Source organism: Salmo trutta, chromosome 14 (assembly GCF_901001165.1).
Source record: "Salmo trutta chromosome 14, fSalTru1.1, whole genome shotgun sequence".
Classification (NCBI taxonomy): Eukaryota; Metazoa; Chordata; class Actinopteri; order Salmoniformes; family Salmonidae; genus Salmo; species Salmo trutta.
Genome location: NC_042970.1, coordinates 37,542,386 through 37,556,406, shown reverse-complemented (window position 1 = coordinate 37,556,406; position 14,021 = coordinate 37,542,386). Strand labels below are relative to the sequence as shown.

The following is a 14,021-nucleotide window of genomic DNA, read 5'->3' as shown; positions in this document are numbered from 1 at the left end:
AGTGGTGTTGTATGTGGATCTTCATTAAACCCTTGAACTGGAACTACTGCTCTCTAGTGTTCTGAACGGACACCCTGTGGTGGTTGCTACCGGCCTAAAATCCAGCACCTACATTTTTCATCCCTTTTTATTGGATTCTTAGAATTCATAAACAACCCATATTTTTCAACTACAATACTTTTACTGCGGAACCAAGAATAGAGTTTGCTCTATAAGCCAATATCATTTTTACATTTACATTTTAGTCATTTAGCAGATGCTCTTATCCAGAGCGACTTACAGCAGTGAATGCATACATTTCAATTAATTTCATACATTTTTTTTTTCTCTCCGTACTGGCCCCCGTGGGAATCGAACCCACAACCCTAGCGTTGCAAACACCATGCTCTACCAACTGAGCCACAGGGAGCCACATATGTATTCCATATACAGTGATTCGCATTAGTGGCATTTATTGGACCTTGAAACATGTTTTAAAAGCCAAATGTCACTTAAATATTGTCAAATATGTCATTTATTTTCATTTATCATGAATATATACAGGTTATTGACACTTTTCTACTATTGTGCGGGGACTTTTATTTTGAAGATTTCCGTGACCCAGAAGTACTTTTTTGTGTGTTGATGCTGGAGAGGTGCAGTTGTTGGATGCCAATCGCCGATACACCCCACCGAAGAAGAACAAGAAGCGGTGCAGCCAATCGTTGGAGGAAGACTCACGTTTACACAGTTATTCTTGCTGTAGGCTACTAAAATATGGAAAAATCTCTCAAACTGCACTCCGATCTAGCAGAGGACGTGGCTACGTCTTCGAGCTTTCGTCAATTCAAGATAAAACACTTCCACTTGGATCTAAGCGTGGACTTTGAGAAGAGAACTTTGAGAGGAACTGAAACGCTACAGCTGAAATGCATCCAAGATTCTCAAAGCGAGCTACTGTTGGACATTCATCCCTCCCTCTCAATGCAAGAGGTGTCCTACTGCCGAAGTGAAGATGATTCGGATTCAGTGAAAGTAGAATTCATGACGCGCAATTTCACCAGTTATGGCACCACACTGGTTGTAAAATTCCCATCACCATGTAAAATTGAGGAACAGTTTCGAGTGGTGGTCAAGTTTCTTGCATCCGATGGACCAGGGGTAAGAGAATGTCATTCAGCCGTCGTAACTAGAGTCACTCTACCTAGCAACAACAACACAAGCGCGTTACTTCCAGATGATTGGTTACTAAGAATGTATTTCTATTTGAACCTATACTGAAGAAAAATATAAACGCAACATGTCAAGTGTTGGTCCCATGTTTAATGAGCTGAAATACTTATTTTTTTACATACGCACAAAAAGCTTATTTCTCATTTTGTGCACAAATTTGTTTACATCCCTGTTAGTGAACATTTCTCCTTTGCCAAGACAGGTGTGGCATATCCAGAAGCTGATTAAACAGCATGATCATTATACAGGGCTGGGGACAATAAAAGGCCACTCTAAAATGTGCAGAATGCCACAGATGTGTAAAGTTTTGAGGGAGTGTACAATTGGCATGCTGACTGCAGGAATGTCCACCAGAGCTGTTGCCAGATAATTGAATGTTCATTTCTCTGAGATAAGCCGCCTCCGTCGTTTTAGAGAATTTGGCAGTTCAATTGGCCTCACAACCGCAGACCACGTGTAACCACACCAGCCCAGGACAATCACATCCAGCTTCTTCTTCACCTGCAGGATCGTCTGAGACCAGTCACCCAAACAGCTGATGAAACGGAGGAATATTTCTGTCTGTAATAAAGCCCTTTTGTGGGGTAAAATTATTTCTTATTGGCTGGGCCTGGCTCCCAATTGGGTGGGCCTATGCCCTCCCAGGCCTATGGCTGTGCTCCTGCCCAGTCATGTGAAATCCATAGATTAGGGCCTAATGAATTTAATTAAATTGACTCATTTCTTTATGTGACCGACCGCCTCGATTCGGTCTTATGTAGAAAACTGTGAAACGTTTTTTCATATATTTTTTTATGTTGGATAAAAGTAGAGACTGGTATATCATACACTGCAGTTGAAGAACACTGGGAAAGTAATTCTGCTTTAAAAGTTCATAAACTTGTTACCCCAGTTTTGAGAAAATGGTCCTGGAATGTTTTGGCACACCTACTGGAGAGCTATTCTTTGTCTACATCCATTCAGCATCGTTCACACCCTCTTAGCCTCACCCGTCTCTTTAAGGATTCACATGTGAGGCCATGTGTTAAACAGAGTGAGTAGTTTAGTAAACAACCAAAGATTAAGACTAAAAGTAGTAGCCTACAATAAGGAAAAATTCCAGGTAAAAATACACTATCTAGTCCTTCGCCTGTATCCTAATCTGATTTTGGTGCAGGTCATGTTGTTCTTCACATTACCGCCTTATCCACAGGATACAGAAGGTGTAAACTGTACAGTAAAATGGTTACTTGCGCAGTAGAAATATAAAAAACAGTGTCCAGATACAAATATTTAATAATTATTAGATGATGTTTACCTGACACACATGAAATACAATAGATGGCCATAAGCACTGCCAGACACACCTGTCTAACTTGACGGGTCAGGTAATCATCTGTCAAAGCGGAGTCTTGTTTAGCCATGTAGCTAGCTAGCTAAGCAATGAACTGGCATAATCCCAACTCATACTACTACCTATACAAACATTGTCATAGCTGTAGTATGAATCTGCAGGTAGCTAAAGCTAACAACTAGGTTCTCTGATTCAAGTAATATTACTATACAGATCATACACGTAACGTTCCATAACTAGCTAACAGTACTCTCTAACTTGCAATGAAAATGACTCTTGACAAAATTAAAAACGTATAATATCTTAAAATGTAGCTAGCCTCTTACCCGTATACATGGATGAACACTTCACGGCAAACGGGAACCATTTAACTCTGTTTTGTTTGTAGCTACATCTTGTTTGGCCAGCATTGTGTCAAGTCACTCTGGTTTACACTGACTTTGGCGTGTGCAGAAAGTAGCCCATCACTTTTTCCAACTGATCTGTCGATTTAGCAGCCGTTAAATTCAGGGCATCAATGTTGTTGAGAAAAGTAGCAACTTTTGTAGTTCTCGATGGCTAACATATCTGTGACTTGTTTCAGGAAACTAGGAGTATGTCGCACATCACTACTTCACAGGAGAGGCATTTGAATATTAACATATTTTTGATTAAAATGCGTTTTTTGGGGGCAGAAATGTCTTCTGGAACATGAACTTTCATGTGCCTTAATAACAAACTTGTATTCCATCCGTGAATACGAATAAAATGGTTAAATTACGAGCCTAGTTGGTTTAGCCATGGAAAAAGACAGGACCCGCTGTTTATGACGTGAGCTGCTTAGTATGTGTTGAAGGTCCTTTCTACCGCGCCATTTTTTAAATTATGAACTGTAACTCAGTAAAATTGTTAATTGTTGTGTTTTATATTTTTGTTCAGTATATTTAAAACCATAAAACCTTTTTTCTTTTCAAATTAGATCAACTCTGTTGGCTATACATTATATTCATAGTCTGCAACGTTGCATGGTTTTTAGTTTCACAAGTATGCACTCCATTTGGAAAGTATTCAGACTCCTTGACTTGTTCCACATTTTGTTAAATTACAACCTTATTCTAAAATGGATTATGGCATTTTCCCCCCCCTCAGTCTACACACAATACCCCATTACGACAAAGCGAAAACAGGTTTTTTGAAATTTTTGCAAATGTATAACAAATAAACATACACTACCGTTCAAAAGTTTGGGGTCACTTAGAAATGTCTTTGTTTTTGAAAGAAAAGCACTTTCTTTTGTCCATTTAAAATAACATAATTGATCATAAATACAGTGTAGACATTGTTAATGTTGTAAATGACTGTTGTAGCTGGAAACAAATGATTTTTTTATTGGAATATCTACATAGGTGTACAGAGGCCCATTATCAGCAACCATCACTCCTGTGTTCCAATGGCACGTTGTGTTAGCAAAACACCAATCTCAATGTCAACAGTGAAGGAGGCGACTCCGGGATCCTGGCCTTCTACGCAGAGTTGCAAAGAAAAAGCCATATCTCAGACTGGCCAATAAAAAGAATGGGCGAAAGAACACAGACACCGGACAGAGGAAGATTGGAAAAAAGTGTTATGGACAGACGAATCTAAGTTTGAGGTGTTCGGATCACAAAGGAACATTCGTGAGACGCAGAAAAAAATTAAAGATGCTGGAGGAGTGCTTGATGCCATCTGTCAGGCATGGTGGAGGCAATCTGATGGTCTGGGGGTGCTTTGGTGGTAAAGTGGGAGATTTGTACAGGGTAAAAGGAATCTTGAAGAAGGAAGGCTATCACTCCATTTTGCAATACCATGCCATACCCTGTGAACGGCGCTTAAGTGGAGCCAATTTCCTCCTACAACAGGACAATGACCCAAAGCACAGCTCCAAACTATGCAAGAACTATTTAGGGAAGAAGCAGTCCACTGGTATTCTGTCTATTATGGAGTGGCCAGCACAGTCACCGGATCTCAACCCTATTGAGCTGTTGTGGGAGCAGCTTGACCGTATGGTACGTAAGAAGTGCCAATCCAATTTGTGGGAGGTCCTTCAGGAAGCATGGGGTGAAATCTCTTCAGATTACCTCAACAAATTGACAACTAGAAAGCCAACGGTCTGCAAGGCTGTAATTGCTGCAAATGGAGAATTCTTTGGCGAGGAGAGGGACGGAAGCTATACTGTTACACTGGCAATACTAAAGTGCCTATAAGAACATCCAATAGTCAAAGGTATATGAAATACAAATCGTATAGAGAGAAATATTCCTATAATAACTACAACCTAAAACTTCTTACCTGGGAATATTGAAGACTCATGTTAAAAGGAACCACCAGCTTTCATATGTTCTCATGTTCTGAGCAAGGAACTTAAACGTTAGCTTTTTTACATGGCACATATTGCACTTTTACTTTCTTCTCCAACACTTTGGTTTTGCATTATTTAAACCAAATTGAACATGTTTCATTATTTATTTGAGGCTAAATTGATAGTATTTATGTATTATATTAAGTTAAAATAAGTGTTCACTCAGTATTGTTGTAATTGTCATTATTACAAATAAATGTAAAAAAAAAAATCGGCCGTTTTTAATCGGTATCGGCTTTTTTTGGTCCTCCAATAATCAGTATCGGCATCGGCGTTGAAAAATCATAATCGGTCGGCCTCTAAATGAGACTCTAAATTGAGCTCAGGTGCATCCTGTTTCCATTGATCATCCTTGATATTTCTACAACTTGATTGGAGTCCATCTGTGGTAAATTCAATTATTGGACATGATTTGGAAAGGCACAGACCTGTCTAAGGTCCCACAGTTGACAGTGCATGTCAGAGCAAAAGCCAAGCCATGAGGTCGAAAGGAATTGTCCGTAGAGCTCCGAGACAGGATTGTGTCGAGGCACAGATCTGGGGAAGGGTACCAAAAAGTGTCTGCAGCATTGAAGGTCCCCAAGAACACAGTGGCATTCTTAAATAGAAGCAGTTTTGAACCACCAAGACTTCCTAGAGCTGAGCAATCGGGGGAGAAGGGCCTTGGTCAGGGAGTTGACCAAGAACCTGATGGTCACTCTGACAGAGCTCAAGAGTTCCTCTATGGAGATGGGAGAACCTTCCAGAAGGACCTATCTCTGCAGCACTCCACCAGTCAGACCTTTATGTTAGAGTGGCCAGACGGAAGTTACTCCTCAGTAAAAGGCACATGACAGCCTGCTTGGAGTTTGCCAGAAGGCACCTAAAGACTCAGACCATGAGATCTGATGAAGCAAAGATTGAACTCTTTGGCCTGAATGCCAAGCGTCACGTCTGGAGGAAACCTGACACCATCCCTACGGTGAAGCATGGTGGTGGCAGCATCATGCTGTGTGGATGTTTTTCAGCGGCAGGGACTGGGAGACTAGTCAGCATCGATGGGAAAGATGAACGGAGCAAAGTACAGAGAGATCCTTGATGAAAACCTGCTCCAGAGCGCTCAGGACCTCAGACTGGGGCGAAGGTTCACCTTCCAACAGGACAATGACCTGAAGCACACAGCCAGACAATGCAGGAGTGGCTTCAGGACAAGTCTCTGATTGTCCTTGAGTGGCCCAGTCAGAGCCCGGACTTGAACCCGATCGAACATCTCTGGAGAGACCTGAAAATAGCTGTGCAGCTACACTCCCCATCCAACCTGACACAGCTTGAGTGGATCTGCAGATTTAGAATGGGAGAAACTCTCCAAATACAGGTGTACCAAGCTTGTAGCGTCAAACCCAAGAAGACTTGAGGCTGTAATCACTGCCAAAGGTGCTTCAACAAAGTACTGAGTAAAGGGTCTGAATACTTAAGTAAATGTAAGTTTATAATGGATAAATGTGCAAACATTTCTTAATCTGTTTTTGCTTTGTCTTGATGGTATATTGTGTCTAGAATGAGTATTTTTTTTGTTGTTATTTAATCTATTTTCGAATAAGGCTGTAATGTAACAAAATGTGGAAAAAGTCAAGGGGTCAGAATACTTTACGAATGCACTGTACATAAGTGCAACAAATGAGTGCCTATGTAGATATCATGGCTGGAGCCTGCTCAGACTGCCGAAAAGAAAGAGCCTTTCCTCTACACCTCTGGCTTCCCTGTGCTGAACCGCAGCCTGTTCCCTGGCTTCCACACCCCCATGACTAAGAGCCCCTACTCAGTTGCTGTGAAGGTAAAGTGTGCCCCTACCACCACACTCAAGCCCTGGTCTCTGCCCCCCCCCCCCCCCCCCCCCCGACCCACTAGGTGTGCTGGCTGGATCCAGAGCAGACAGCTGGGAAGGCCAAGCCTTACGTCTTCACCCAGGGCCAGGCCGTGCTCAACCGCTCCTTCTTCCCCTGCTTTGACACGCCGGCCGTCAAGAGCACCTACTCGGCCGCCGTGAAGGTGAGCCCCTGGACTGGTCTCTGAATGAGCCAATGTCCATGGGAGGATAACCACAGACATTGCTGTCTCACAATCTTTTTCTCTTTGCAGGATAATTAAGCTTCTGTGTTTTTCCTTTTTGTCATTCACATCTTTTTTTGTCTGTTATCCTGTTTAATTTTCCTTGTCATTCAACTTCATGTGCTTTGCCTGGTGTGTTGTTCACTCGTTTTTCAATACTTAAAGCACTCTGAATTATAGGTCTAGTATTAACACACATTGCTGAAAAAGCTCTTAACGTATGGTGGGAAACTCAGCTTATCCACCATTTTGACTACTTTGTCTGTATTAGTAATGGATATTGGTACCATCATCGATCATGATGACTCTGGCCCAAGACTGCCCTGTCTGCCTCCACAGGTTCCTGATGGTTTCACAGCAGTCATGAGTGCCAGTAAGGGAGAACACAGGATGGCAGACAACACGTTCCTGTTCACCATGGAACAGCCCATCCCCTCCTACCTGGTGGCCTTGGCTGTAGGAGACTTAGTCTCTGCTGAGGTGGGGCCAAGGTGAAAGAGTCTCTACGTTGCCTTTTTTAAATATTTTTTTATTGAACCTTTATGTAACTAGGCAAGTCAGTTAAGAACAAATTGTTATTTACAATGACGGCATAGGAACAGTGGGTAAACTGTCTTGTTCAGGGGCAGAACGACAGATTTTTACCATGTCAGCTCAGGGATTTGATTTAGCAACCTTTAGTTTACTAGTCCAACGCTCTAACCACTAGGCTACCTGCTGCCCCTGGAGGCCTTGGATTGGTCCCAGATCTGTTTGCGCTGTTGATTTGTTTGTGCTCAAGCCAAATATGACAATTCCAAGAGATCAGAAATAGACTGGCACCCAGGCTAGGCCTCTAAATCTTGTGACAGTTTGACAATTTGTTTTGGTCAAGTAAGGGGCGTAATTTGATAGTGTTAAGCATTCTGCTTCTAGTATAGACCTCACCTACCCTCACGGTAGGTACAAGACAATATTCCTCTCCCGTCTAAAGCATTTATTGATAACAATCTGGGCGTGTTGGTCATTGACCCGCAAAATGCATTCTCTGTGTCAGACTGAGTAGAGAGATGAGAATCAAAAAGCAGGGTGAATGTTCAACTTGAATGAAGTTTGAACTTGAATGAAAACTGCACTCGCTTCTTATGGGCCATATAATGCTGCTGAAGAATGTGCTTTGAAGAACATGCATGATAGTGTTTGCCTATGGGGTTTCAATGCTTGGTAGTAATTGTAATTCTGTATATTTTAGGACCCGAGTGTGGACAGAGCCATGCCTGCTGCAGGCAGCCAAGCAGGAGTACGACGGAGTCATCGAGGAATTTCTGGTTGTGGGGGAGAAACTATTTGGACCCTACGTCTGGGGAAGGTGAAATTCCCCAATTAACAATATGGTCCAATACTTCAGTGGTCAGTCAACAACCCTGGTTCTGAAGAGCTACAGGAATGCAGGATTTTGTTCCAGCACTGCACTAAAACACCTGACCTGACAACAGCTAATCAACACCTTGATTAGTTAAATCAGGTGTCTTAGGGCTAGGCTAGAATAAAAAACTGCACACTGTAGCTCTTTCCATGACTAGGGATGGTGACCACTGACTTTGCGCTTGCAGTGTCATTACTTATTCTGCTTATAAACATACAGCTACATAATCGGTTCGTCCCCTCAGGTATGACGTGCTGTTCATGCCACCGTCATTCCCCTTCGGGGGCATGGAGAACCCCTGCCTAACTTTCGTCACCCCCTGCCTCCTGGCCGGAGACCGCTCACTGGCTGACGTCATTGTGCACGAGATCTGCCACAGCTGGTTCGGTAATCTGGTAACCAATGCCAACTGGGGTGACTTCTGGCTCAACGAGGGCTTCACCATGTATGCCCAGCGCCGGGTGTGCAGGGAGATCTACGGTAAGAGACTGTCAATCAATCAAATGGATTTTATAAAGCCCTTTCTACATCAGCATAGTACATCACTTTGCCACAGTTTGTCTACTGTAGACCAGGGCTCTCCAACCATGTTCCTGGAGAGCTACTGTCCAGTTGGTTTCACTCCAACCTTTAATCAAGTTCCCATAATTCTAATCATTATCTGGTTTATTAGCTGAATCAGGTTAGTTACAACTGAGGTTGGAGTGAACCTACAGGAAGGTAGCTCTCCAGAAATAGGATTGGCGAGCCCTGCTGTAGCATTGTATGATGGGCTCATCCTCAAGTCCCACAACTCTTTCCATTTGAAAGTAAACAGTTGTTGTCTACACAGCTATTTGTGCCCACCTGGCTGTCTTATCACTATCAAAGCCCTGATGTCTGTTGTGTTGTTATTTGCAGGAGAGGCCATCACTAGTCTGGAGGCAGCGACTGGGAGGGCTTTACTCAGACAGCACATGGATAACACCGGAGAGGACCACCCTCTCAATAAACTGCGTGTGAAGATCAAACCAGGTCAGACTGCTTACATTTACCCTTGACCTCTAAGGCTAAAGCCAAGACCAATTCCATTAGTAACCCAGTGGTCTTAGTTTAATTAGTAGTTAATCCGACTGAGATTTGCCTATGGAGCTGCAGACCCAATAGAACTGATACACTTGATCATGACTGCTCAAGTTAAAGCAAAACATTTTATTTTCTTCCCATCCTTCAGGTGTTGACCCTGATGACACTTACAATGAGACGCCTTATGAGAAGGGCTTCTGTTTCGTCTCTTACCTGGCCCACCTGGCTGGAGACCAGAGTCACTTTGATGCCTTCCTCAAGGTTGGTGTTGCTTCTCATTCTACAGTGCCTTCAGAAAGTATTCATACCATTGACTTATTCCACATTTTGTTGTTACAGCCTGAATTAAAAATGTATTAAATATATAATTTTAATGACAAAGTGAAAACATGTTTTTTGAAATGTTTGAACATTTGTTGAAAATGTAAATACAGAAATATCTATTCACACCGCTTTGCTCTGACACTCCAAATTGAGCTCCGGTGCATCCAATTTCCTTTGATCATCCTTGAGATGTCACTACAACTTGATTGGAGTCCACCTGTAGACAATTCAGTTGTTTGGACATGATTTAAAAAGAAACACACCTGTCTATATAAGCAGTGGTAGAAAAGTACTCATTTGTCATACTTGAGTAAAAGTAAAGATACCTTAATAGAAAATGACTCAAGTGAAAGTCACCCAGTAAAATACTACTTGAGTAAAAGTCTAAAAGTATTTGGTTTTAAATATACTTAAGTATCAAAAGTAAATGGAATTGCTAAAATATTCTTCAGTATCAAAAGTAATTGGACTATTTTCCTGTCAAAATGTAACTAGTACTTTTGGGTGTTACGGAAAATGTATGGAATATAATGTATATCATTTTGTTTTGGAATGTAGTGAAGTAAAAGTTGGCAAAAATATGAATAGTACAACAAAAAACGACTTAAGTAGTACTTTTAAAGTATTTTTACTTAAGTACTTTACACCACTGTATATAAGGTTTTACGGTTCAAAGTGCATGTCAGAGCAGAAACTATACCATGAATAACAAGGACCAGTCTGTAGCTCTCCGAGATGTGATGAGGCATATATCTGGGGAAGGGTATAAAACTATTTCTAGAGTGTTGAACATTTCCAAGAGCACAGTGCTCACCATCATTGGAAAATTGAAAAAATATGGAACTACCCAGACTCTGCTTAGAGCTGGCCGTCTGACCAAACTAAGGAACCGGGCAAGAAGGTCCTTGGTCAGGGTGGTGACCAAGAACCCAATGACCACTCTGACAGAAGTACAGAGTTCCTTGGCTGAGATAGGAGAACCTGCCAGAAGGACAACAGTCTCTACAGCACTTCACCAATCTGGGCTTTATGGGAGAGTGGCCAGATGGAAGCCACTCCTGAAAAAAAGGCACATGATAGCACGCTTGGAGTTTGCAAAAAGACACGTGAATAAATTCAAATATTCTGTGGTCTGATGAATTTTTTAAAAACTACTTGGCCTGAATGCAAAGCGCTATGTCTGGCGAAAACCGGGCACAGCTAATCACCCGTCTAACACCATCCCTACTATGAAGCATATGGGTGGTAGCATCATACTCTGGGGATGTTTTTCAGTGTCAGGGACTGGGAGACTGGTAAGGATAAAGGGAACAATAAATGGAGCCAAATACTGCCAAATCCTTGATGAGGACCTGCTTCGGAGTGCAAACGACCTTAGACTAGAGTGAAAATGTTACATTCCAACAGGAGAATGACCCCAAGGATATAGCCAAAGCAATGCTGGAATGGCTTCAGAAAAATAATGTGAAAGTCCTTGAGTGGCCAAAGCCCAGACATGAAACCCATTGAAAGACTGCTAGGCGTGAATACTTACAGTACCAGTCAAAAGTTTGGACACCTACTCATTCCAGGGTTTTTCTTCTATTTTTACTATTTTCTACATTGTAGAATAATAGTGAAGACATCAAATATGTGCATATGTGGGAACTCCTTCAAGACTGCTGGAAAAGCATTCCAGGTGAAGATGGTTGAGAGAATGCCAAGAGTGTGCAAAGCTGTCATCAAGGCAAAGGGTGGCTAATTTGAATGATCTCTTTTTTGGTCTTTGCTATTATTGTACAATGTAGAAAATAGTAAAACTAAAGAATGTCATTCCAGATTATGTGTGTCAACTTTTGACTGGTTCTGTACGTACATACATACATACATACATACATACATACATACATACATACATACATACATACATACATACATACATACATACATACATACATACATACATACATACATACATTCTGACATGTGGGTGTTTCTTCTCAGGCCTACGTTGACAAATTCAAGTTCTGCAGTGTTATGGCAGAGGATGCTCTGGAGTTCTTCCTGGACTATTTCCCTGACCTGAAGAAGAAAGGAGTAGACATGATTAAGGGTAAAAGACAGTGTAGTTGCTTTTAGAGTGTTAGATTGGCCTTTGAGGCTCGTAGTTGCTTTTTAGAATGAGTATTTAAGCTTGTAACAGTAAACTGACCTCTCTCCTTGTGGTCTCTTTGCTAGGTCTGGAATTTGATAGCTGGCTCAATGTGCCCGGTTGGCCTCCCTATCTCCCTGACCTGTCGGCTGGCAAGAGCCTGATGGAGCCTGCTGAGCAGCTGTCAGAGCTGTGGGCTGCCGAGGTCCTGGATATGGCCAGCATCAAGAAGACCAACATCCAGGCCTGGAAGACTAACCAGGCTGTCTACTTCTTGGAAAAGATCATAGAGAAGTCCCCACTGCCTAGAGGTAGGACACGATGGTAACAACACTTCTGTACTGATACCCTTAGCACAATCGTTCTGAAGATGCATGTGATTCACCCCAATTCCTCAGTGTGTGGATCTCTATTCTTTATATCATTACTTTACTTTTTGTAACTTGCACCTGCACGTCTGGATGTGCGTACACTACTTTTGAAATGAGTCACACCAATGATGTACCATCCCTCCGACTTTGATAAGGTAATATGGAGAAACTGGAGGAGCAGTACCCTCACATCGTGACATCAAACAACGCTGAGCTACGACTGCGCTGGGCCCAGATCGTCGCCAAGAATCATCACCAGCCAGGATATCAACATGTGCGCAGCTTCCTCAGCTGCCAGGTCAGAAAAACAAATGTTTGATCCTCAACTATCAATTATAGGGCCTCTCGAGTGGCGCAGCTGTCTAAGGCACTGCATCGCAGTACTCGAGGCGTCACTACAGACTCTGGTTCGATCCCAGGCTGTGTCACAGCCAGCCGTGACCGGGAGACCTATTAGGCGGCGCACAATTAGCCCAGTGTCGTCCGGGTTAGGGGAGGGTTTGGCCGGCCCGGGATGTCCTTGTCCCATCGCGCTCTAGTGACTCCTTGTGGCGGGCTGGGCGCCTGCAAGCTGACTTGGTCGGCAGTTGTACGGTGTTCCCTCTGACACATTGGTGCAGCTGGCTTCCGGGTTAAGCGAGCAGTGTGTCAAGAAGCAGTGCGGCTTGGCAGGGTCGTGTTTCGGAGGACACATGGCTCTCGACCTTCGCCCTTCCCGAGTCCATACAGGAGTTGCAGCGATGGGACAAGACTAACTAGCAATTGGGGAGAAGAATGGGTAAAAGTACAAAATAATAATAAAAACCATAAATGATAGTATTTGTCAGGCACATTTTTTTTAGGCTAGTTTGTTTTATTGGGGTAAATATTATATATTTATGTGTGTGATATACCATATGTGTATTTTTATAGTGTCCGTTTAAAGTTAAATTAGTATTTTTCAGGTGTCTAAAACAATCATGTAAATAGTAGTATCTTAGCATATTCAATTGTATCTTGCTCCCAGGGGAAACAGAAGTACACACTGCCTGTGTACCGTGCACTGTGGAATGGATCAGAGGAGACCAGGGCTTTGGCCACAGAGATCTTCAGTGCCACCTCCCATCAGCTCCATGTCAACGTCCGCAACTACGTCAAGAAGATCCTTGCCTGAGCGCCATCATAGGAGCTGAACATGAGATCCAGAGTCTAGTCTCACTGACCCTGGCCTAGAGATATATAATAGAGAAGTAGTAGTCTTACCCAGTACTTTCAGATGGCCTCCTTTATTTAAATGTACTGTACCAGGTTAGATTGAGATGCCAATATCATCTAGCTTGGTCAGTGATTACAAAGGAAAAGAGACCAATTTACATCTTTCACGGTTCATTTTTGGTATTTACGCAGGCCAGCCTTAAAGGCTCTGCTGTGGGTATGTCTTACTTGAAGTACTTACTAATTAAGTAGTATTGGTTAAAAAAAAAAATATATTAATAAAATAAAAATGATGGGAAAATAAGTAGGTATTACTTTGTTATATTGAGTATGTAAACCATTGATTGTGCTTTTTTTTCACCCAAACTAAGTTGTATTTTAAATGTTCCAAACAGTAAAAGTACATTCTTTTGAAGTAAATCTAGTAGTTGGTTTTCAAGATTCAATGCATCTTCTTGATTTCATTGCATATGCAATCCACAGCATACTTTATTTTACTACCTTTTATGGCAGAATATTTC

General features: G+C 42.2%; 1 protein-coding gene and 1 non-coding gene across 2 annotated transcripts; one reads left to right on the top strand and one right to left on the bottom strand.

The window, feature by feature from the left end:
• Nucleotides 1-336: 336 nt before the first annotated feature.
• trnaa-ugc (transfer RNA alanine (anticodon UGC)) lies at nucleotides 337-411 on the bottom strand. The gene has a single exon. It is a non-coding gene; the product is annotated as a tRNA-Ala (tRNA).
• Nucleotides 412-600: 189 nt separating this feature from the next.
• Nucleotides 601-13,941, top strand: rnpep (arginyl aminopeptidase (aminopeptidase B)). Its single transcript, XM_029775654.1, has 11 exons — nucleotides 601-1,140; nucleotides 6,810-6,950; nucleotides 7,350-7,501; nucleotides 8,242-8,358; nucleotides 8,660-8,895; nucleotides 9,316-9,429; nucleotides 9,629-9,741; nucleotides 11,788-11,896; nucleotides 12,022-12,246; nucleotides 12,462-12,604; nucleotides 13,313-13,941. Exons 1-11 carry the CDS (start codon nucleotides 757-759, stop codon nucleotides 13,457-13,459), a joined length of 1,881 nt encoding a protein of 626 aa, XP_029631514.1. The 5' UTR covers nucleotides 601-756; the 3' UTR covers nucleotides 13,460-13,941.
• Nucleotides 13,942-14,021: the final 80 nt, after the last annotated feature.

What these genes read in the sequence shown, in the direction of transcription:
- rnpep (XM_029775654.1), top strand. Translation starts at nt 757, where the DNA reads ATGGAAAAATCTCTCAAACTGCACTCCGATCTAGCAGAGGACGTGGCT. An exon ending in CCTACTCGGCCGCCGTGAAG is followed by an intron (nt 6,951 to 7,349) that starts GTGAGCCCCTGG and finishes CTGCCTCCACAG; the next exon opens with GTTCCTGATGGTTTCACAGC. An exon ending in AGGAGTAGACATGATTAAGG is followed by an intron (nt 11,897 to 12,021) that starts GTAAAAGACAGT and finishes TCTCTTTGCTAG; the next exon opens with GTCTGGAATTTGATAGCTGG.